Source organism: Syngnathoides biaculeatus, chromosome 3 (genome assembly GCF_019802595.1).
Source record: "Syngnathoides biaculeatus isolate LvHL_M chromosome 3, ASM1980259v1, whole genome shotgun sequence".
Classification (NCBI taxonomy): domain Eukaryota; kingdom Metazoa; phylum Chordata; class Actinopteri; order Syngnathiformes; family Syngnathidae; genus Syngnathoides; species Syngnathoides biaculeatus.
The window spans coordinates 22,083,973-22,109,829 of NC_084642.1; the positions used below are offsets into that span (position 1 = coordinate 22,083,973).

General features: G+C 40.5%; 1 protein-coding gene across 2 annotated transcripts in view; it reads left to right on the forward strand.

The window, feature by feature from the left end:
* cdh8 (cadherin 8) overlaps positions 1 to 25,857 on the forward strand; it is a 149,785-nt gene that overhangs the window by 115,839 nt on the left and 8,089 nt on the right. Inside the window, exons 7-10 of one of the 2 annotated variants that reach the window (XM_061814818.1) lie at positions 7,140 to 7,393; positions 18,521 to 18,657; positions 21,512 to 21,633; positions 22,223 to 22,340. In XM_061814818.1, coding sequence (XP_061670802.1) covers positions 7,140 to 7,393; positions 18,521 to 18,657; positions 21,512 to 21,633; positions 22,223 to 22,340 — 631 coding nt within the window. Of the gene's footprint in view, positions 1 to 7,139; positions 7,394 to 18,520; positions 18,658 to 21,511; positions 21,634 to 22,222; positions 22,341 to 24,244; positions 24,266 to 25,857 lie in introns of those variants that run through there. The other variant, XM_061814819.1, reaches the window with a different exon arrangement.

The window sequence follows — 25,857 nt, forward strand, 5'->3', positions numbered from 1 at the left end:
TGACGCTTTTTTCTTTTAAAAAGCTTTTTCTCAGCCCATGGAGAGATGTTAGCGGGATGCTGAGCTTTCACCCCAGCAGCTTACAATGAACTTTGAAGTCTCTCTGTGCTCTGCCAGTCCATCTGGATGTGATGCTGTCAATGGAGATGACACTTTAGGGTGGGGGGAGTGGGTTGTGAGAACACATAAAAAGTCAAAATTCATCTGCTGTTGTCCCATTGTGCACACATGTTGACTCCACTGGATCAAAAGTGATCATTGTATGGAAGTAAATATGTGCCACCAGGATTTGAATTAAAAATGGCACTGAAAATGTTATGTTGTAATATTGACAGGTACCTCAAAGTGATCACATTTCCAATAGCTGTATTTCAGTTTAACATTTTAATGTTAACAAATTCGCCATATAAAACAATTCAACTTTTAAAATTCAAATACAATATTTTCAGTCTCCTGAAATTCAACTGGCTACAATTCGCTGTCTGAAATTCACCGTCTAACAGCCAACCAATCAAGTTACACTTTTTTAGTCATCCAAAGAAAGCGTCACTAGGTTGGTTGTGTTAAGAAGGTAGAGTTACTTCATGTCAGAACCCAACACTCAGCCAATCCAGTGACGCTTTCTTAGTATGTGATGTCATGTGACTCAGAAAGTGTAACAGGATTGGCTGGTTGTTAGACGGTAAATTTCAGACAGCGAATTGTAGTCAGTTGAATCTTGGGAGACTTAAAATATTGCATTTGAATTTTAAAGGTTGAATTTTTTTATACAGCAAATTTGTTAACATTGAAAAGTTAAATTGAAATACAGCTATTGGAAATGTGATCACTTTGAAATACCTGTGAATTTTACAACATAAAAATTTCCCTGCCATTTTTAATTGAAATCCTGGTGGCACATATTTACTTCCATATCTTTGCCGATTACAAGACTAATGGTACAATGGACACCAAACAAACTGTTACTTCCTGTCTTTTCGTGAGTCTTCACCTTTAAAGAGTAAAATGCTATAGCAAAATTGTCTTACGTATTCTTTAGCCAGTAATCCAGCCATCTATTGTATATAGCACCTTTCCCAAAGTGGGTAGTAACAAGCTACATTTGCTCCGCTCTAATTATTTGAGCAACCTTTTGGAGCAAGTGTTCTTGTCAGAGTAGTGTTAATGGCACATTTTACTTATTTACGCCAGAATTTTTGTATTTTAAAGAATCCTGTCTTTTTATTCTGCTCGCTACTTGTCTTATTACCTACAGGTATGGATTTTTGTTTGCTCTTTGTTGGTCAGAAAGAGGTATCATGTTACTCGGTTGCAGGAATCTATATTTACCTTGAAAGATAGGATCCAGCTCACCTGCAACCCCACTGGGGCTAAGCAGGATATAAAATGGATAGATGGACTACGAAATAGAGCTGCTACTATATGTATGTCGCTAAAATTGATGACATTTCAGCCCGTAAGACCACCACTTGGAACCTGTCTGTTTCCAAAGTATGCAATGTGGAATACCATCAGGTCAATGAAAAGCGGTGGATGGGAACTGCAGTTGTGCACATCCCAAAGGAGCAGGGAGAAAAGAAATCTGCTATCCGTTCACACCACAGCACTGAAGAAAAAGATTAAAGCTGGACAAATTATTTTACAGTAATGAAACAGATGTCCACTTTGGTGATAAATTACAGGTGAAGCCACCAGTTGAAATTCGATGTCATCACACGATGTATAAAGAATAATCTCTGCCCGGTCAACCGATTATGAGACTTGTCCAAGAAAAAATGCAAAAATGTTGAGATTTTACTTTGAACTTCAGATTAATTTATGTTATGATAGTAGAAATGCATATAGGTCTAGCAACCATCAACTGTTTTTGTGTTTCAAGAAACACAAGAAATGCTTGGTTTAAACTTAAACCTAAAACATTTGAGCGATTCTTAAAGGTGCAGTGATGCCATATTGACGGTGGACAGCAGTGTCAAGGACACATGGACAATGTACAATATGACAATAAAAATAAAATATTTATGATTTAAATGACTAGTTTTATTGAGGAAAAAAAATACTATTGAACCACTAATAACACTCACTACTTAGCAGAACACTGTGTGGGACATGCCAAAATTGTACAAATCAAATGGGGGTGGAGGGGTGGTATAAAATGAAGGAAAGACATTTTAAAAGACTCAGTTTTATTATGCTGCTAGAGTTTCATGATGACTAATGACTCCGCGATTCCCCGAGGGATTTTATGAAGAACACTAGGCACATTGTAACATTAACCCTTTTATATTTTGCTCTAAAAATAACTGTAATTTTACTGAAGTATATATATTTGCTGCTCTCATCTGTGCTATGCACTTGTTCTTTCGGGTTGTGGGTGAGATGGAGCCTATCCCTGCTGACTTCATGCCAAAGGCGGAGTACACTTTGGACTGGGCACGAGCCAACCTGTGCACCTGTGCAACAATCTGTGCACCAAAAGAAACACAAACAAACAAGCATGACCAATGATTGAGTCTGAAAAGAATAAATAAGGTGTCTTCCAGGATTTTGAAACACATTACCTCACATTTGAAATAAACACACCAGTGTGGCCAATGGTTAGTATGCAGCGTCCCAGTTTTAAGGTTCAGAGTTCAGATCCCGGGTCAGTCTGAACCATTTGCCTGCTTTTCCTGCTTGCATAGGTACTCCGGCTCCCTCCCAGATCCCTAAAACATGCATGCTAGTTTCACTGAAGATTCAAATTTTCCATAGGTGTGAATGAATAGTTATTTGTCTACGTGTGCTCCGAGATTGGCTAAGAATAAGTCCAAAGTGTACCCCGCCTCTTCCCCAAAATCACTTAGAATAGGCTCAAGCTCACCATCAACTCTGATGAGGAAAAGTGTAGTACTATAACATTTTGGAATGGGAGTTGAATCAACACCGTAAAAGTCAAAGAAAAGGAAAAACATCTGAGTTCTTGCTTGAATTAATATTATTCATTCTGTGACTTAAGTTGGAGATATTAGGTTCCCCATCTTGCGGAAGTTTAAACCGGTGCCATGCTGCAACCCTTTTTTAGTATTGTTTAACAAACTTTGCATCATTTTGGTGCTTTTATTGTAATACACAACTGAAGGAATACAATACTCTCACTTGTCTGTTAGCTGACACTGAAGCATTTTGTTGAGGGTAAGTCAGTGTAACCACTCTACAGCGACTGTGCATATCTGTGTGTGTGTGTGTGTGTGTGTGTGAGAGACGCCATTTGAATGATATTGAAATTTACTGGTGAGCACTTTAATGCCTCAACTCTCGATAGTGGTGAAGGTCAAAACCCACAAGAAAACACGCTAATGCTGTCCTTGAGAGTGGTCTGCTTTAAAAACCCATTTTGTGCAATCGCTAGCTACAACGGAGGCTGTCACACTGGTTTTATTGCATTATGCAACCCCAATTCCAATGAAGTCGGGATGTTGTGTTAAACAAAAAGAATACAGTGATTTTTAAATCACGTTCAACATATATTTAATTGACACTACAAAGACAAGTTACAATTCAATCTGATCAAATTTATTGGTTACATTGGACTTTGAAAACGGACACATGGGCCAAGTCATTTGGGGATGAGGTAAAAAGAAATAGCTCAAAAGAATTTATTGTAATTATAGAATATTAGGTTCTTTAAGCACATTTTAATTTTTTTTGCTATCAATCAACCAATTATTCATTAGATTAATTAATCAAAATGAAATAAAACATGAATAAATGTGAAAAATTGTAACCACAAAAATTAATTCCCATTTTAAATATGTTTTGTGATGTATTTATGTATATCAATATTCAAACATTTTACCAATTTAAAAGTATTGATTAGAAATTACATGTTCATGTGTGTTTTGCAATTGATAGCTAGGATAGGTTCCAGCACACCTGCAACTTTTTTGACAATAAGAGGTACAGAAAATGGATGGATGAAATTGACATATTGCAAAAAAATATTTGTGCCTCTTGATAAATGCTTGGGACCGGTGCGGTGGACCAACTAGTTAGAGCACTGGCCTCACAGTTCTGAGGACCAGGGTTCAAATCCAGGCCCCAACTGTGTGGAGTTTGCATCTTCTCCCCTTGCCTGAGTGGGTTTTCTCCGGGCACTTTGGTTTCCTCCCATATCCCAAAAACTTGCATTAATTGGACAGTCTAAATTTCCCCGTGGTGTGATTGTGGGTGCGAATGGCGGTTTATCTCTATGTGCACTGTGATTGGCTGGCAACGACTTCAGTGCGTCCCCCCCCCCTCCTTCCCAATGATAGCTGGGATAGGCTCCAGGCCTCTCACGACCCTTGTGAGGATAAGCGGGTCAGAAAATGGATGGGTTATGATTCGATCAACAAAATATGTTCAGATAAAGGATTTCTCCATCAACAGTCAATGATGGTGTCCTGGTACACTTGCCTGACTTTGGTGCAAGCAGCGTGGCTCCAGTGATGGCACTCAGAGTGACGGCGTTCACAGTGTAGTCCTCTTTTTGCCTGAAGTTAGCTGGGATAGGCTCCAGCACTCCCATGACCCTTGTGTGGATAAGTGGCTTGGAAAATAGATGGATAGATTTCTACATCAATTACTTGCAATCGTGTGGAACTATTTCGTTTTTTTACATCATTAGAGCCATTTCACTGTGATGGTGATGGCGACATATCGTTGCAAAAAAAAAAAAAAATGCACCAATGTCATCACAAATACGTTGTGTTGACTCTGTATGAAATGCAATCGTTCTGACAGAAATTAGCAAATGAATACCATCACTTCATTTTAGATGTATTCCTCCCGGAGAAACAGACACGAGATTTTTGTTTCAGGTGGGCTGATCCACCAACAAAATATGTGAAAGTGAATGTACCTAAAATACTAGATTCACAGAGTCAGTTACCAAGGTAACTTAGCCAGAATTACTCTTTCCTAGTTCTTTGGAATCAAATGATCAGGGTTTCCCTTTATCTCAGGGTCGACTTCCTCTGAGTTTTCACATAACCTGCTTGCTAGAGACAAACTAAAGAACAGCATCATATGTTGGAAACTGGCTACAGACCTTGGAAATGAATGAAAAGAGAATAGAAAGCAAAACTCATGTTGAAACTGGACCTAATACTGTCAACTGTGACTTTATTTCCTCTGAGATTATTCTAGAGTCCTGAACTCCATGATACAATTATCGCATCATGGTGTATCGGAAAGTTTTTTTCTGTGGCTTTTATTCATATTTTACCAGGCCGTCTTGAAGTGTGGAAGCAATATTTAGTTTGGTGAATGAAAATCTTCAGATAACCTCTGTTCATTTCCATATAATCTGTTTGACCATCCACGCAGACGCTAACCTTTGAATTAAAGTGTTATCCACTGGCTGAGGGTTTCTCTCTTGCTCTCTCTCTCTCTTTAACCACATATGGAGGGATCAGAGGGAGAGAATGATGATGAGGATGAAAGTGTTCCAAATAGCTCCTCAGACCGTGGAGGAATGAAGCTCTGAGAGGCTTTTGGGGCTTCCATTAACTTCCTCACAGAGAGACTAGTTGAGACTAGTTAGGGTTTACCAGTAGTGTATATATATATATATATATATATATATATATATTATATATATATATATATATATCCATCCGCACTCACAATCACACCTAGGGACAAATTAGAGTGTCCAATAATATTGCAGGTTTTTATGATGTGGGAGGAAACCGGTGTGTCCGGAGAAAACCCACGCAGGCACGGGGAAAACATGCAAACTCCACACAGGTGGGGCCGGGATTGATCGCAGGTCCTCAGAACTGTGAGGTCAATGCTTTACCAGCTGCGCCACCGTGCCGCCATATATACACACACACGCGCACACACACACCACACCACATTTGAACTCAGAACTGTAATGCATATGTTCTGACCAGTCAGCCATTGTGCCAACAGGAGTCAAAAGTTTTTATGCTTTTTCCTTTTAAAAATAATTCAATAGTCTTGGTGGCATGGTGGCTCAGCTGGAAAGTGTTGGTCTCACAGTTCTGAGATGCCAGATTCAATCCCATTTGAGTTTGCATGTTCACCCCGTGCCTGGGTGGATTTTCTCCGGGCACTCCGGTTTCCTCCCACATCCCAAAAACATGCAACATTAATAGGACAGTCTAAATTGTCCCTAGGTGTGATTGTGAGTGTGGCTATTGTCTGTCTCTCTTTGCCCTGGCAACCAGTTCTGGGTGTACCCCGCCTCCTGCCCGTTGACAGCTGGGATAGGCTCCAGCACTCCCCACGACCCTTGTGAGGATAAGCGGCTAAGAACATGGATGGATGGATGGATGGATGGATAGATAAACCTGTGTTAACATATTAATCTTCTCAAATTTTCTCATATGACACACCCTGGACAAAAACTGTTGACTTCTTTTTGGAGAGTTTTTTCGATAGGCTCCGTAGAGCACTTGACGTTATTGATTTTGTGTTAGCCGGCGAGAGTGCCAGCGTGCTAATCATGAGATGTCAGCGAGAGCGTGAATACAGATTCACAGAGTAATTGCTCTGCCTGAAAATGGGTCATTTTTTGATAAGTAACATGACAAAGCCTGACTGATGCAAATTTAAATCAATTACAGTACGTGCTCTGACAGAGCAATAATCGTTGACTGATTTTATGTGACGACTACCCCAAAAAGAACATATGGCCACAAAATTTTGGTAAGTGCATGCCTTATGAAAGGTTTATTTAATGATAGGAAACTAATTAGCTTTATAAAGGTCTGTTAGGCTTAAAAAACAGCAACAATCGTGCCACATATAACATATTGCGTGGAACAAGTGCCGCTAATAAACTTCTTGATCTACTATATCAACTGAATTTACATCTCTGATACAGTTTTGGACAAGAGACTAAGGTCAGAGAAAATGGACCACTGCAGCCAAGACTGTAGTATAATGTTGCTGGATCTAAATCACAGCAGTATGCTAAACTAATCTTAGCAATTGTCATTTCTAGATGATCTTCTCTGTCTATTTTCATAGTTCCGATATTGTCACAATTGAGAAAGTTAAAAGCAAACCACCATGGCAAAGTTTTCAAAATATGTTGCAATGAATGCATCCCATTATTTGACTGTTACTCCTTTGTTTGCTTGCAGGCGTTAGACTTTGAAAGCAGGAGGTCGTACACACTGAAAGTGGAGGCCACCAATGTGCAGTCAGACCCCGGTGGCAGTGTTGGTGGGCCTTTCAAGGACACTGCCACGGTCAAGATCGTTGTGGAGGACGCTGACGAGCCCCCCGTGTTCTCCAAGTCCATCTACACACTAGAGGTCAATGAGAACGCACCCGTCAACACCGTCATCGGCACAGTCGGTGCCAGGGATCCAGACTCCAGCGGGAGTCAAGTCAGGTAAGCCAGCCTGTGAAGGCTAAGCAGAGCATTGAAGTTTAACTGTTGGGGTTCAACGGGACCCTGGTAGGCTTCTTTTGAAAAATGTATCTCTCACAACCAGAATCCCTCACAAAGAAATGAGCAAACAAGCCTCTTATACATAGCCCTTCGAAAAAAGTCATGGCTGAAACGATAGAGAAAGTTTGACATTTTGGTTTAAAGCAGCAATTTTTTTAAGGCATTTTGACAATTTTCTTCAAAAATAAACTCCAGCTTTTGAAGTCAGTTTCATTTGGAATATTGGCATTTTGGGGGGCCTGAGGGTCTCACTTCCTCTGGGCGTTCACAGTCCATTGTCGATGCCTGCGAGAGTTGCGGGCCCCCGATGGAAGTGGAGGACTTGGAAGAGAAAGTAATAATTCAACCAACCAGGGTGATCAGGGCATCTCGCCTGCTGACGCTCACAGCGCCCCATTGATGGCGGGCTTGCCGAAAAAAACAGAGGTGCGAGATGTCACCAAAGACCAATCAGAGCAATGCGGTTTTCTATATTTAAAGTTGGGACAGCAGCAATGGATTCAGGGCAAAGCTTATTCACATATCGAATATTAATGAAAAATGTAGTCCTCTCAAATGCCAAGCCTAAAAGTCAAGATAGGATAGCTTGAAAAAGGGTCTCCTGGGCATTTTCAACACAAATTATCTTGCAAACCCAATAAAAGGACGTCAAAGATAGGTAATTCATTCATCTTCCATACCACACCTCCTCACTAGGGTCACGAGCATGCTGAGGCCAGATATCCTAACCAGTAGTCCACTGTGGAGCGATCAAAGATGACACCCCAAAGAATTATGGTATGGGACGTTTAAGAGTTAATCCCATTAAATAAACACCTGAAAACGCATTGGCAAGTGTTGGTCACATTTTTTCTTCATTTCACTCCAGTGACAGAGTATTTGAAGCTTACTCATAATAAAAAATTCTGGCTTCCAACACAAAGAAAAGAATTGACCAAAGAACAGCTCACGACTCAAAATAAATAAATCAATAAATAAATAATTTAAAAAGTCAAGTCACCTGTTACTGAAGGTACAAATGCCTTTTGGGGAAATTCTGCATCAATTGACTTGACCTATTTTCCATTGAGCGACCAAATGACGGACCCAATTTCCTCACGGTGTGTCCTTGGAGTAACTTCCAAGACAAGGCAGACATCTATTTTCAGTCTCTAAGTTGTTTTAATAAAATTATATATATATATATATATATATATATATATATATATATATATATAATTTTGACACAGAGGCAATTAAATGTCTTCATCCGTGTGACCTTTTAGCTGGTACCACTTAAGGATCTCTCTCATTTCCACAAACGTAGGAAACGGCAGCGAAAAAGTAGATTATGAGTCGAAGCTGCCGCAACTTCTCACCCATGATAAAGGCACCTTGACAATAGGTTATACAGGCAATTTCTCTCCCTCTTCCATCGGTCGTGGCATTTCATTAATTCCCCTGGCAATGTTTTCCCATGACACGACACTCATCAGGTTGTGTGTACTGTAATTGTATGGCAGGTGGGCAGCTTTTCATAGATTGGGAGCAAAGAAAACGGCATTGGACTTTTTCCTGTTCTGCATGCATAGTGGCATCCACCATGATGATGATGTGATGATGGGATAGCTGGGATGGAGATTGTACGATGTTTCTCCTTTGGTAAAGAAAAAATAAATAAAATGCTATCCTTTGGGTTTGTTCATCCTATTTTATTGATGGTCTAGCTTCAAAGCATGCCTGGTGAAAACAGTTATCCAGTTTAGTGAGTTTTCCAATTTTCCAATCCATGCTCATATCTTGGCATTAGTTTGTTCCCATGACGTTCAGTGCTTTAATTAGGGTGTGAACATGTGGTGCAAAAGGCCTTCCTGAAATTGTTTCGTGATGCCATTCTTATGTGAAATGAATTGCCATTCATGAGATTCCACACTTTGAAACACTCACCAAATCCGATACAAGAGTTCATCCTGGTGAAAATGAAAAAAGTTTGATAAGGGGTTTGAGTACAACAACCAAAAATTGACTCAATAGCATCCCACATTTTTGGGAAAATTCTGTCTTGAGGGTACTTACATTAGAAGCATAAAATGTGGAAGGCATGTCTGTAAAACCATAGGCTCAGCCAATTTCCTAATTTTCAAATAAACAAAACCCAGAGTTTGTCAAACTTTAAGAAAAAATATAACTGCCTGTACTAATGAGATGGGTGATGCTTGTATAAAAGTTGAGGGTTTTTTTGTTCTTTTTTTTTTTTTTTAATGTTTGGTAGGTTTTGTGAGTGTGACACTCAAAATTGCCCCCAGATGAGTATTTCTCTGAACATTTGGTCAATTCGGTCCCAAAAGACAGTTTCAGGTTGCAATATGAAATTTTGAACTCCTGCGGCAAACCTGTAGAGATTTTGTCCACATCTAATTTGAACCATATATCCTAGAAAGTTTAAATTGTAAAAACATTTTCATTTGTACTACAGCACAAGTTTGGGGGTGGTCATGGAATCATGGCAGAGGTCACTCTCTCTCTCTCTCTCTCTCTCTCTCTCTCTCTCTCTCTCATACACACACGTACACACAGGCATGTTTTGTTTGAATTCATTTTTGTCTTTATCTTGCTGTTAATGACTTTAATTAAAAAAACAAACAAATAAAAATTAAAGTTTGCCACTGAAATGCTAGACTGCATGGAGGGAGGGTGCATTTAATTAATTGATGGGGTCTCTGCCTGGACCAACATCCCACCCACCCTCATGGTGCTGACATGGCTACTTAGTGTATAAAATACCAGTTTTTCTTATGCTTCATCATGGCTATAAATAAAACATATTGTGCCTATAAAGTTGCACTTTTCTTTGGAGAGAGGTAAACAGCTTCTCTTGTCTTTGAGGTCAAAAAGTGACAGTTGATTGTCTATGATGATGATGATGATAATGTTATGACAGTTGCCTTACAGACTGTGAAGGTTCACATGAAACCTTCAGGTTTTATCACGATTCACCACCCCTTAAACACAGTAGTTGTGATTTCCAACATTTATAGGGAGAAGATGAGGTGTGCCATAGGTGTAACAGAAGAATTTAAGGTGGAGGTGGGATTGCATCAGGGATCTGCTCTGAGCCACTTCCTGTTTGCAGTGGTAATAGCTAGGTTGACAGATGAGGTAAGACTGGATTCCCCTTGGACCATGATGTCCACAAATGACAGTGATCTGCAGTTCAAGCAAGAAGCAAACGGAGGAACAGTTAGAAGGGTTGAGGCATACACTAGAAAGGAGCGGAATGAAGATGAGCTGAAGTAAGACTGAATATATGTGCGTGAATAAGAAGGGTGGAGGGGGGAGAGTCAGGCTCCAGGGAGAAGAGAGAGTGAGGGTGGACGACTTCAAATACTTGGGGTCAACAATCCAGAGCAATGGTGAGTGTGGTCAGGAAGTGAAGAAGGTTCAGATTCAAGAAGGTTAGAACAGCTGGTGGAAGGTGTCCGACGTAGAGACAGTGGCACTGAAGAAACAACAGGATGCAGAGCTGGAGGTGGCAGAAATGAAGATATTGAGGTTTCTAGGATAAACCAGGTTGGATAAGATTAGAAATGAGTTCATCCAAGCGACAGCCAAGGATCAATGTTTTTTGGAGTGAGCAGACTTTGATGGTTTGGACAAATCTTGAGGATAGAGAGTGAATATATTGATAGAAGTGTGATGAAGAAGGAGCTGCCAGGCAAGAGGGTGAGAGGAAGACCAAAGAAGAAGGTTGATGGATGTTGTGAGGGAAGACATGAGGGTAGTTGGTGTGAGAGAGAAAGGCGCAGGAGATAGGTGCACATGGAAAAAGATGGCGCGCTGTGGGGATCCCTAACGGCACAAGCTAAAATGCCAAAAGAAGTAAATATGCAGTCATTACTCTATAAAAGAGCATTTATTTGTTCTGTCTGTCACTGTGCCTCCCTGGCATAAATAGGGGACCAAAGATACATTGTTTCCTGTAAAATAATGTATTTTTTTTGAGCAGTTAAATAATATTTGAGAATTTCCAATGGCACACCTGAAGATTGCTAATGGCACGCTGATGTGCCAGCGCACACTGTTTGGGAAACACTGTTTTATGTAATGTACAGCATCCATTTAAGCTTGATGGAATCATTTTGAATCCAAGTATGCTATCTTATGTTATCATTGTGTAGCTTCCCAAGATCTTCATGCTTTCACACAAGCTGACAAAAGACTGATGCCTCTGTGGTATTATGTCTCTTACAATCACAAGTACTCTGTGTTCCAATTAATGCAGAGAGAACCCACAAAGGAATGAATTCTATTACGGCTGATAATCAAGGCTGACACTAATGGAAAATCAGGTGCCAGAAAAATATGGTGCATTATTTTGTTGTTTTTGTCTCCTGGCTTCTTACATTCATTAATACACATACTTTATTCCCTTGAACCTTGAATAATTGTGTGTTATTTAGCAAAATGACATTTTAGAATATTAAAAATGGATACACATGCAGAATCTAATCAGATCCACTGCAAGAACTTGTCAAGAAGTCTTTCTTTACAAAGGTTTTACTGTTTACTTCTGCTTGACTCGCAGAGTATACCTAGGTTTATTGTTATTATATTATATAGTTGGCAATAATATCATACACAAAAATATTCTGTTGCACTGCCAATCTCAAAGTATTCCATGATCACACGTATTCTCACAAAACTGAAGAAGAAATACTTTTGGATGTCTGGTTCCCAATGAATGCTGGAGTTGAGAGCCTTGTAAAATGGCGATAGTCTCAAAAAACAACCAAGATATTTTTGTTTTCATTTACAGTCGCTTCTGGATTCGTCTGTATTATTCTTTCATTGGTGACATTCTTTTCATGTCAGAATTCAGGGCGTCATAAATCCGAAGAAGTCGGCGTTCCCCACATAGTGATGGGGACTGCAGTTCTTTTGGGTGTACTGGATCATTCAAATCAGTTCATTAAAAATGATTTGTTCATATGATTTTAAGTGTGTATGTTTAAAAATGAAAAATAAAAAAAACATCAGTCACTTTTTCAGTTTGTTTTTTGTTTGCCAGTTGAAAAATGACAGAATGAATGATACACAAATTTTTCCTAGAAACTTCAAATACATTTTAGTCTTCTATGAAACAAACATACAGTATGTACATACATCTCTTTTCTGAGCTGCTTATCCTCACAAGGGTCACAGGAGTGCTGGAGTCTATCCCAGCTATCATCGGGCAGGAGGTACACCCTGAACTGGTTGCCAATCGCAAGACACAGAGACAGACAAGAGTTGCACTCACAATCACACATAGGGGCAATTTAGAGTGTCCAATTAATGTTGTGTTTTTGGTACGTGGGTTGAAACAGGAGTACCTGGAGAAAACCTACCCAGGCACGGGGAGAACATGCAAACACCACACAGGCAGGGCCAGGATATGAATCCCAGTCCTTAGAACTGCAAGGCCAATGACCTAACCAGATGCCCCACCTTTTGTCTTCAGTGAAGGATTTTTTTTTTAACATTGAAGATGTTTTCAATCCTTCCCATAATGTTAGGTCAGGTTACTCTTTGCAGCTCTTTGACTATTCTTCATGATTACTGCGTACACGATCAACCTGCGTGCTATTTTCCCTCTGCCATTTCTGCACGGACCCTCTCAAACCCCTCAGAGGCTTTCAGTGCTGCAGCACCCGGGCAAAAAGCCACTCAGTGGACTTGTGTGTGCACACACGCCCTCAGCCCGGCTTAATTCATCCAAACAACGTTTCAGGTGCACTCCATGAAATTCTACCCCCTCCTCCTCCTCTGCCATGCATCGCTCGCCACTGAGGCGCCGTTATTTCTACGTGAGTGATCACAAATAAGACGCAACGTGACATTTCGCCAGCTGCCTGACACGATTTTGGGAAGGGAGCCATGACTGCACTCGATTGGCAAATATGGTGGCTGTGACAAGCTTTGAGAAGATTTTATTTGACTTTTGACAAGCGAGAATATTTATTTGAGAGCGTGAGCAGACATGCTGCCTTTGGGACCCCCACTGAGCTGAAAAGTTATTACATGGGCAATAAATATCTTTGTGTGGTATTTAAAATATGAGTTGTACATAAGAAGTGACTAAATAACAAACAGCGACAGTGACAGACTCGCTATTGTTGACGTCAGCAGAAACAAGATGAAGGAACAATTATTAATAATTCACTGTCTGGTCACTTGTTTAGCATCTATCACATATATTTCATTGAGGGAAATAGATGTGTGCTTTTGACTGGATAGTGATGGATAGTATTCAGTACAGTAAGAACCTTCGTCAAAGCCAAACAAACATTTTTGAGAACCAGTCGTACATCTGTTGGCCTCTTCTGACAACAGATATATTGCAGAAAAAGCATGTACTGTTTTCCCGACAGTCGATGATGGTGTAGTAGTGCATTGGACTGACTTTGGCATGGGTTCAATTCCCCCACAGTGACAATGTTTGTGCAAGTGGTTTACCTGTGACTGATTGGCGACCAGCTCTGGGTGTATTTTGCTTTTTCCCTGAAGTTAGCTGGGATAGGCTCCAGCAACTTGTCACCTAGAACAGAATAAGTGGGACTGAGAATAGATGGATGTAGTTCCAATTTTTTGAACATTTTCCCCCCGTTGTATTGGATATACGTCTATACACTTCTTTTACTTGCTAGTTCTTTGACATAAAAAACATGGACAAAGATAGATCGTTTAAAAAAGTTTGTACCATAGATGTGACCTATACAACTCAAATGAAAAAAATGATTTTTTTAAAGCGCAAGAGTACAAATTAAAAAAAAAAAAATCAAGATAATGTGGTTGCACAAGTGTAAACACCCTTTTATAATTGAACATGTGGCTGTGTTCAGAATTAAGCAATCACATTTAAACTCATGTTAAATGGGAGTCAGCAAACACTTTCCACTTCCAAATGCCTCTGACAAACCCTAACTTCCAATGGTCTAGAAGACTTTTCCGGACATTTTTGTAGTCACATCTGAGACCACAAGCCATCGTGCGCAGAGAGCTTGCACAGCATTGGCAAAATCGAATAATTTTGAGGTATTAGTCCAGCAGTGGTGATTTGTCATGCTGTATTTTGCACCCGCCCCCCTCCCCCGCCCTCATATTTTCTTGAAGACTAGCCCACAATTTAAAGGGACGGCCCACTGGTCCATCCATAATCTAGACCAGGGGTGGGGAAAACATTTTGGCTCAGGGACCACAATGACTTAAAATTTGAATTTATATGCATACATATGAAAAAACAAAAAACAGCATTGCAGTGTTAATACTTAGATTTACTTTTAATGGGAACAATGTTATTTTGTTGATTACCTTTTTTTTTGTCAGTGCATCAAGTAAGCAAGTCTGTTGTTAGTTTTGCTGTGACAATTTTTCAGGGCACATCTGTGGTCTTCATCATTGGGATCATCGCTGGGATCTTTAGGATGTTTTGTTGTTGTTCATCACACTAAAAAGCCTGTTCATACACAAACGTAGAGTCAAACACCACCACCATCTTAAATGCCATCCTCTGGATTTTTAGAAATTTGTCTGAGCTTAATGAAGCATAAAACTCATCCAGTTTTAGAGTTGAGCTTCTCTTTTACTTTCTCTTTATCACATTGGAGATCAATCAGTTCCATCTGCAGCTCCCCCGGCACTGTTTCAGGGTCTTGTGTGACTGAATCTTGGATGGCAGTTTGTCAGATAATGGTGTTTTGCTGAGCCTTCAAGCCTGATTTTAACTGCTGAGCTGTAGCCATCAGTTCCTGCGTTGATTGGCTCTTAGCATAATCAGCATGCTTGGTAGAAAGGTGACAGCTGATGCTATGTTCTTCTAAAAACGCGATGGTTTCTTAACAAATTAGACATACAGGCTTTGACCGGACTTCAATGAAAAACTATCGAGTAGTCTATTCTATATTAAATACTTGGCACTCACTGTCGATAGGCAGAGTAAAAAACAGAACAGCCAATGTCAAGTCAGTGTATCACTACTGTGGTAGCTAGACATTACAGGACAAGGTGGAATGAATGTAGTTTTGATATGATTTGGGTGATTATATACCTGTTTTTCTTTTTTTCTTTTGTCCTGTTCAGCTGCCAGGTCAAACAGAATGGAGGATCCGTATTCCTTTTACTGTGTCACATTAGAGTTTCTAGTCTTCCTCTATGATTTTCTTTGAATATTGTAGTTGTGTATTGAGAGTTAATCAGTCAAACAGAACAGGTTTTCTAAACGGTGGAAGGGACCCCACCCAATCAATCGAGTTTTTTTTTTTTTTTTTAAATAAAGATGTTGTTCATTTTAATTCAATTCAATTTATTTTCCCTTAAAAAAATTAAACTGAATTGAAAAAAAATATTCAAGATTTTCAAAAACTAAATGAAAGACTAAAGCAAAATGGATTTTTTAAAGGTGGTTGTATTCATTTTTATTTAATTATTTAAACTAAAATTAGAACAATTGTGACTTGTTTCTATTTTTGCAATGGACAAAGTATGAATTTGATGAAAATGCTTCTGTTGTTGCAGAACCTGTATCTGCTAAAATGAAACAAACATCAATTTCAAAACAAAAGCTCCTTGGTGCAGGTAACAATGTACACAAAAATGCCTTGTGCACTTTGATTGACAGCTAATCTGCAAGGATTTTTCATCAGTGAGACTTTTACGACAACAAGGAGCGAAACGAAACAACACGTGAAATATGGGTCAGAACGTTTCTCTATGTGATGAAGAACCATTAAGAGTGAGGTCACGCACAGTGTTAAACCCTCGCCTTTCACATCAACACACTGGGGGAAAAACGCAAGATGGGATAAGATTTATATTTATTTATTTATTATGATTTGCTTTTAATTCTTTCGCACGGCAAGCTGTCAATTTGAGTGACAAGTGGCAGAACATTTCAAGCTGTGTGCTCGGACGTGAGGCTGTCAAGAAACTGAAGAAGAGATTCTGCTGGTGCTGCTGCTGCGCTCCCAAGTGGTTTGCTGCTGTCGGCCTGTCTTAAAAGTGCTCTTGCAGGGGGCCAAGGGAAGGGGAGAGAGGACGAGGTTGGGAGGGTTGCAGTTTCTTAAGAGGTCCTAGTGGACATCTCCCCCTGCCTGGCGTCTACAGTTTACAGCATTTCATGTTAAAAAAAGAAAAAAAAAATGGAAATGTCACGGCTCGCTACAGCTATCCAACAATTGGAATCTGGGCCACTGCTTTTATTCATTTTATTCTCTATCCAAATTTCTTTGAAGAAGCCTGCCAGGGTGAGGGTTTCAGATCAGGGTTTGAGATAGGAATAGGGTTTCAAGGCAGGGTTGGGGTTTTAAAGTAGGGCTTTAATCAAGAAGTAGGGGTTTAAGGTTGGGTTTCCAGTCAATGTTATAGACTTTAAATGAGTTTTTACCTCAGGTTTAGGGATTAAAAGTAGGGTTAGTGTTTGAAAGTTAGGTTTTAATAAATGATTAGGTTTTCAAATTAGTGTTTAAAGTATAGGGTAGAGTTTTTCAGTCAGAGTCACGGTTTCAAACCAGGTATAGGGTTTCAATCAATGCTAAGGATTTCACATTAGGATTTTAAACCAGGGTTGTCATTTCAAATAAAGTCTGAGCCAGAGTTGGAGTTCTAAAGTAAAGCTTTAGAGGGTTGGGGTTTGAAATAAGGGTTTGAGTAAGGGGTGTGTTTCAAAACAGGGTCAGAATTTCAATTTATGGATAAAAGATAAGGCGGCACGGTGGAATAGCTATCGACCATTGGCCTCACAGTTCTTAGGACCGGTGTTAGAATCCCACTCCCAAATGTGTGGACTTTGCATTTTCTCCCTGTGCCTGCGTGAGTTTTCTCTGGGTGCTCCGGTTTCCTCCCACATTCCAAAAACATATATGGCCTGTTTAAGTGGAGACTCTAACTTGCCCGTGGCTATGAACAACGCTGTAAAGCGGCACCATTGATAAGGCACCTTGGCGCCGAAAATGAGCCACCCTGCCCGACAAGGCCGAGCCGGCTGAGCCGACAAAAAGGGTTTTTTATTGTATCGGTTGTGTGATGTTCTCTTCTTCGAAAAGAGCTTCCGTGTCAGAAGGGGCGTGTTCGTCTCCCATAGTAGGGTCCACTGCGTGTTTTGAATGGTGAATGTCTGGGGTGACGTCACGGACAGGAGATGCAGCCAATATAATAATTAAGGCATAAAAATTAATAAATAATTAATATAATAATATATCACTTGTATGTCGTCGAATGACACTTCCACAACTTTGCACATGGATGACGCGCTCTCCGCACATTTATTGTTTCGTATAGACATTGAAGTGAATAATGTTATATGTATTTTTTATTACAATATCTACTTTAGAATGTTTATAGGGATGACACTTGACCTTTAAAAATACTTGGTGATAATTTTCGGCATGGGTCCTACTTTTTTGTGTGTCCTGTTATGATCAATACAGCCATCCAATTATGTGTCAGTTGTGTTCCGCCACTTAAATACATAAAATTTCAGCAGGATATCCGTGCTTGCAAAGTTGATTTTCAGTCATGTTGAGGTACCCAGTAAATGTCTGGAGCAATATATATGGTTCAATTCCTTTGAAAAATCCTTGGAATCTGAAACATTCAAGCAAAATGGCAGACCTTCTGCTTCTGTTTGTTTCTGGGGGAGAGGGGCATGGGTTGTTGGGACTTTTTTTTTTTTTGCATCCTGTCATGACAGACAGTTATGCCAAATTTCACATTGATGGATATAGACTGTGCCAGCTGTTTTTTTGCGTGTGTGTGTGTGTACTGTCCTCTCTCCTTATGGAGTCACTGATTGTTGACTGATCCCAAATAGGATTAAGAACACCACATCTCTTCAAGGATTGATGGTCTTTTAAACAAGGCTAGGATCTTGCCTTGATCGGGCACAGTCTGGTTTGAGGTTTTCTGTCGGACCTGAGTAATTTATAATGCCCCGTGCTGCTTGTATAATTATTCCTTAAGCGGTAATTATTGATTTTTCACAATTTCAATGCATATTTGTGTGGAATTCCCATGTTGCTGTGTTTTGGCTCAAATGTATTTATTTTTCCCAAGGTACTTCATCGACCGGCACACAGACCTGGAGAGGCAGTTTAACATCAACGTTGATGATGGCAAGATCACACTGGCCAAACCGTTGGACCGGGAGACGGACATGTGGCACAACATCACCGTTACTGCCACTGAAGTCCGTAAGTTCTGTTCTCTGGAATCATCTCCGGCAGATGCTATGTTTAATTAATGTATCATGGGACAATAGAAACTGACAGTCAAAATCCGCTGTTCCTGTTCCTTTGTGTTGCTGTTCTGCATAACACAAAATGGAAGCATCAAAGTCAACACCCTTCGCAAGCAATATCAGAAGTGGGACGGTGGCTGTGTGAAACAGTTAAGAAACCTGGGAACAGAGATCTATGACACTTTTTGTGTGAAAGGTACATGAGAATACATGTGAGCTGCGGTCTTAATTCACCAATGCAGGAGCTTTGTGTGAAAGGGGCTAAAGTTGAAAAGTGATTGAGTAGTAGTAGTACGAGTAGTATTTTCACGTTTCTTCTTTCTGGGTTTGCCCTCCACAGCAAGTTCCAACTTGTTGCAATACCCATGGGGCACTTCTGTGTGATAAAAGGCGAAACATGGGAAGTTGGTTAGATAGTATATAGTAGTTATATTACATTTCTTTTCAAGTTTATTTATTTTCTTACTATTTTTTTTTTTTTGGGGGGGGGGGTCATGCCATTAGATCCTTTTACGCTGCCTTCCTGCCAAACTGGCACATAAATGGACTCAATGGAATTCACTGAGGTTGATTGTGATCAGAGTCTGACTGACTTTTGGCTTTGTTATCATCTGTGTAAAAGGCAGAGGTCAATAAATAAAGAATCAACTTTACACACATGACTGCATGTCGGTAAAAAGGCAGAGAAAAAATAAGGTGGCCAGTGTGTAAGCAGGTAGGTTTACAAGCTTGAAGTCTTCACATCAAAAATGTTAGTTTTTTTTTTTTTTTTGAGCCATTTTGCTATCTTTGGCCACCTAAGCCACTAGAAAGTATCCTTAGAGCTGTTTTTCTTTTCGTACTATTCGTTTCAGTTGGTTTCTAATATTATACAGTGATTATCATCTTTTTTGAACATCTACATACATCTCACTTTGTGCCTGGTGGAGGTAATATACCCTCTACAACATGCACCATTCTGAATCAACAACGAGACCTGTGTGGAATTGTAATGTCAGGAGGAGAACGGTAAGCTGTAAAGAAGAGGCTCAATTGGCAACATGACAGTGATGGATGGATTAAGGGCAGGGATGAATACCCCTCTCCCCACCCCTACCCTTACTTGTGATTCTTCCCCCCACAGCAGCACTCAGGGAATATAGAATGTGATTAGTCAGATATCAACCGGCAGCTCTGATCTGACTGAAAGACACAGGTGAATAAATGCCAGCTCTACCGTTATGCCTCAGATCCGCTAATTTAGTGGGAATTTGGTTTGAAAGGCACTAATGGCATTCCCGTTAAGAGATAACTTGGAATGTAATACCAATATTACTACTAGCCCCTCATATAAAGAGTTACCGCATTCCCCCAGCACCGTTTGCTCTCCCAACACCACCGCCACCACCACACTAGCATTAATCCCTGCAAACTATCAATGAGGTGTTGTTGCAAGCTACCACTATCTGCAACCTGCAGTCACTTAGCCAGCAGGCAGGCTCGAGATGTACGTCCGCCAGACAAGACAACGGCAACGGTGGTGGTGCCTTATCAAAACAAGACGTTCAATTCCTCACGCCGGCGGGACGAACCCCCTTTAAAAAAACATTGCGACAGCTTTCGTTCAGCCTGGCAATTAACATGCAACTCCTTTGATTAAGAGAGAGGAGGTGGAGACAGACAAGTTACAAGCGGTGTAAATTTCTGTTCCAGTAGCTTTAAGGGCTACATTAAGCTTTATCGCGACGTACAGCCCCCCTGAAACAATCTGTATGCAAATAAAAGCCTTGCGTATGGGCTAAAGCTGTTTGTAGCTCTGCCGGCAAAGATTTTCCACCTCGTCAGTGAGTTTTTTGTGCTTTGCAGATGTTCTTTAATCTGTAAGGCGTGTCTGTTAAAAAAAAAAAAAAAAGTGTTTACTTGATACGTTTTAATGTTCTTGCGCAAATTGACTCCTAAGATGTTTTAATTCAATCAAAATTTTGCAAATGAGTGTATATTAATGCCTGTACGGTATACATGTAAATACTAATTGTTCTTGGTGCAATGTTCAATGTTAACCTGATGTACAGCACTGGGAAAAATTATTGGACAACCAGGTTTGTTTTTTTTTTTACCTTTTTTTTTTAACTGCTCTATTTAGGATTAGTTGTACCACAAATTGGGGATCCCTGCTCCTTTGTCAGGGAACACTTTGCAGGTTAAAGTGCATCACTCTTTGGGAATCCTTGTGGTAGAGTTAGGTTTAGGGGTACTACAGTTTAGGAATCCCTATTTTGAGGATTATCTTAAAGAGTTTGATTTAGGGTTTGATTAGATTCGGGATATAGTCAATTCTCCATTTCACATTTTTTTTTTTTTTTTTAAAGAGTATTTTTATTTTCCATCATCCTCATTGTCCAAAGTGTCAGAGGCCTCTTATTGGGAAAATGAATCCACAACAGCTTTCAACTTCTCCATTTGCAGCACTCACGATAGCAGTGACTAATTAAAATTTCCTTTTATTATCATTTCAGACCTCAGTTACCAACAACTCGTTAATATGCTTTTTTCTTCCCTTTAACCCTCATGTTTTAAACATGGAGTGGGTTTCAAAAGCACTTTGAATTATGTCTTTTGAATTTTTGCATCGCTGAAAGGTAGATTGATGTGGCTTATCATGCGTCCCTGCCATCAGTTCCGGAAATGAAGAGAGAACTAAAGACAGAAAAACAAAGGAAATTAAAACTAGGTCATGTAATGTACCTGGGATTTTCATCCACCTGCCGCCTTTTTTTGTCTTTTGCTCACTGAATCTTCTGTCTTCCATCTATCCATCCGTCTCCTAGGTAACCACAGTCAGATCTCCCGGGTGGTGGTGGCAATCCGGGTCATGGACATAAACGACAACGCCCCAGAGTTCGCCAACGAATATGAAGCCTTTTTGTGTGAAAATGGAAAACCCGGACAGGTAAGGGAAAAGAAAAGAATAAGATGCTCGTTCATCAAAACAGCCATCTGTCACTCTTCTTTCTCCCACTTCCCTCCCTCCTAATGATTGTCTGTGGTGAATTATTGGCTTAATTATTTCCCCGTGAAAACTTGGAGGTAGAGGATTTGGCAAGGGGGTGGAGTGGGGCGTACGAAGCGGTCAGGATTAATCACGGCATCGTCATTCAAGAATGTCTTTCATGTGGCCTCCTCCAGATGGTACAATGCAGCACCCTGCCCAAAAAGTCTCAGACTGGTGCTTAGCATTCCCACATCTACCTTTTCATCAATCGACCTCATTTAGGGTAGCTACATGTGCCGGATGCACTTTTATTGGACAAGGGGAAAAAAAGAGCCAAACTGTCCCTTGGGCTCCAAAATTCTAATTCCCAATCAATCTGACAGTCCGATAAGAAAGCTGATGGCAGATTAGTAGATTGTGCAGAGATGTTGGAGCTGGACCAGATAGAACCGCAACGATAAGAATCACAATCTCCGAGCTGTGAAAAGCAAATATTCCATTTTGTGTGATGAGTATCAATCCCCTTTTTTTCTTAATCCAAACACAGGTGATCCAAACGGTCAGCGCTGTGGACAGAGACGACCCGATCCAAGGCCACTACTTTGAGTACCGCCTGGTGCCAGAGATGCTCAATAATCCAAACTTCACCATTAAGAACAATCAAGGTGACCAAATGAAAACCAGCCATGAAAACCTGATGGCAGATGGGGATCTTTTGAATTACAAATAAAAAAGGTTCCATAGTAATTGTTAATTCCCTATTTCTAAACAATCTCGTTAAATCTTAGGTTAAATAAAGCACACATGCATTGGCAGTTACAAATACAGTAGCTCAGTTTTTTAACAAATATTTGAGATAGGTACTACATAAAATAATCTTTTTTCATAGGTAGGTGGTGGGCCACCATACGCCTGAATCTCATGACACTCTAATTTTGTTGTTGGTGAAAAAAGGTTATAATAACATCGCACATTATGTATCTATTTTCACTCCGTCAATTGCCTCTGTCACGAACATGGGACTTGTGGTAGGACCCAACTGCAGGACTCCGAGGCAGTGACATGGTTTTCGAGGGAACTTTAATCCAGGCAGAGGTAATACACAGGTATCCAGTCCACCAAAGGCAAAGGCACAAAATCATGCAGCGAAAGCCAAAGTTAAAAAAATGAAAAAAATTGGTCAGAAAACTACTAGACAAAAAACAAGACTTCACTAGACTTGGGAGTCGTAGCAAGGAATGCTGCGCCGTGGGAATGAGGCAAATACACAACAAGAAGCTCATATGCTCATGCAGACTCATGCAATCTCATACAACAAACTGGCAACTAGTGACACCACACATGAGGTTTAAAGCCCAAGTGTCATCCTTATAAACATTCTAAAATAGATATTATAATGAAAAATACATATAACTATATTCATTTCAATGTCTGTACAAAAAAATAAATGTGAGTGGAGAGCGTGTCATCCATGCGCAAAGTTGCAGAAGTGTCATTCTACAATATCCAAGTGGTCGCTATATTGGCTGCATCCTCCGTCCGAGACGTCACCCGGACATTCGCCAATGAAAACACGCGATGAAAACAAGTGAAAACACCCTGACTATGGGAGACAAACGGACCCCTTCTGACACGGAAGCTCTTTTCGAAAAGGAGAACACTACACAACCGAGTGAAGTTACCGGGGCAATATTACACTATTCTTAGAGCCATATTCAGATGATATGGGATCACGGCCAAACCGCATCCCCATCTGATCCACTTCCGGGGCGGAGATGAGCCATCGCGGCTCATCGCAGCCGGCCGGTGTGGCTTATGACGGAGGGAAGCGGTGCTGCTTTAGGGGGTTGTTCATAGACACCGTAGTACGCCATGAACACCGTCGACCCGGGCCGCTTTACTGCGCACACGTGGCTGAGTGAGGCATTCTTGGCTGGGTTCTTCAGATTCGTCGCTGTCCCCGCAGCAGCCCAATGCCGTCCGACGTGCACATCGACATATTTCGTACGCGGATCTTTTGTTACATTATGAGACCGATTACGTGGTCCGCCCCAAACTATTATTTTTTTTTTTTTTTAGTAGCTGTATACACACCTACCTGTTATTTGGAACCCACGAAGCTCTCGTCCTCTGCACCCGTGCAATTCATTTTTCACAACGAACCGGGTCGCCTACAAACTTATGAAGGATAAATCCATTCTCCCGGGTGTTCAAGCAATGTCCAGCAATGCAACGAGCCGGCATTTTGGCTAACACAAGAACAACTACCTCCCTTCCTGGAGGTAAAACTAATGGAAAAAAACAAGTCCTCTTGGGGCACCACTGTCCTTCACGTCACTTCCTGCTTCTTCTCGAAAACAAATCCCTCGAGAGGATTTTCATGGCGGGAGTTACAAAAAGCCATATACATCAAAATCATGTTGTGTGGTGAAAAAAACGAATGGGCCCATAATGGCTGATGTTTTTTCATTAATAACATACTAAAGATCATTCATTTCATGACAGTAGCCCTTTAAATACATGGCATAATTAGCGCAATCAGACGCAGGTGAGGAGCTGCTGCAAAAGAAAGAGCAAAACACAAACCCAGGTTTAATAATTTTGATAACTCACTCTCATCTGAAATGTTGTACAACTTTAAAAGCTGATTTACCTCCCAAAAAACATTGGTTGAAATTATAATTTAACACCATTAGGTGTGTTGAAGTGCAGCTCCCACTTAACAGATGTTGGCCAGCAGGGCATCAGGAGTGAAGATAAACCAATGAAATCCAAATGGGTTCTGCCTGCTAGCTTGACCGGTCAATGTAGGGTGACTTCCTCACTACCTTGTGGCAGATGGCGCCACATTTGTCGATATAATATGCTCATGACTTGATTTTCTTCTTAAATTTGTATGGTTTGCCCATTTTTTTAAAAATCCTTTCAGCTGGTTCAAAGTGGCGGTGAACAAGCTCTGTTCACGATTACGTGTAATGTTTTCAGCTCAGGGCAAAAATCTATTCATATGGTTGCAGCTTTCTGTTTGGATACACGAGCTGCAAGCTAACATACTCCACCCTGCCGCTGATGGCTCAGAGAGGCCGTCAAAACCAGGTCATAGTTGGAAAAAAAAATCCCCTCACTCAAAAACTTTGTATAAATTGGTGCATTATTTAGTGGACATACAGAAGAAAAATAATGACAAATGTGGTTTAGAAAAAGGAAGGCATAATGCTTGTGAGATTTGCAGCTCACCATTTTGTCTCTGGCAACCAGTATACAATATGCACTACAATCCTAATGAGCCGAGTAGTTTGATTTTAGTAATTACCCTAATATAGTGGAAGCTCAGAATTTGAACATAATTCGTTCCCCTGAAGTGTTCAAAGAGCGGGTTGTTCAACTTCCCATTGGAAATAATGTAAATGAGTTTAATCTGTTCCCACCCTTTAAATATCATCAATCTCCAAATCCATCCATCCATTTTCTTAGCTACTTATCCTCACAAGGGTCACGGGAGGCTTGAGCCTATCCCAGCTGTCAACAGGCAGGAGGTAGGGTACATCCTGAACTGGTTGCCAGCCAATCGCAGAGCACATGGAGAAAAAGAATAGTAGCACTCACAATCACACCCAAGGGCAATTTAGAGTGTCCAATTAATGTTGCATGTTTTGGGATATGGGAGGAAAGTGGCGTCCTCTGAGCAAACCCAGGAAGTACATGCTAACTCCACACAGGCGGGGCCGGGATTGAACACTGAACCTCAGAACTGTGAAGTCAACGCTTTCCACCGTGCCGCCACAACCTCCTAATACGAGTCGTAAAAATTTCCATTTTAATTCCCATTTATGTAAAAACATGTACACCCTGCATTTAAGCAATAAAATACACAAAATCTTCAACTCATGTCCATGGCAAAGAAAATACTGGAAAAATACCAAAAAACAACTTGAGAAGCACGAGCGAAGGTTCGTACTCACACTATGAGCACACATCGGCATGCAATAAGTAACTGCACTACTCCAAGTGAGCAGCGGCTCGTCTCCACACCGCCCGTGTGCATTCGTCATCGCTCTGCTCGAGCCACCTATCCACTCAATATGGATTTCACTTTGAATGGATGTTCAGAAACCAAGAATTGGTCTGAAAACTGAGGCGTTTTTTTGTTTTCGGTCAAAAACTACAGAGACGTTTGAATTG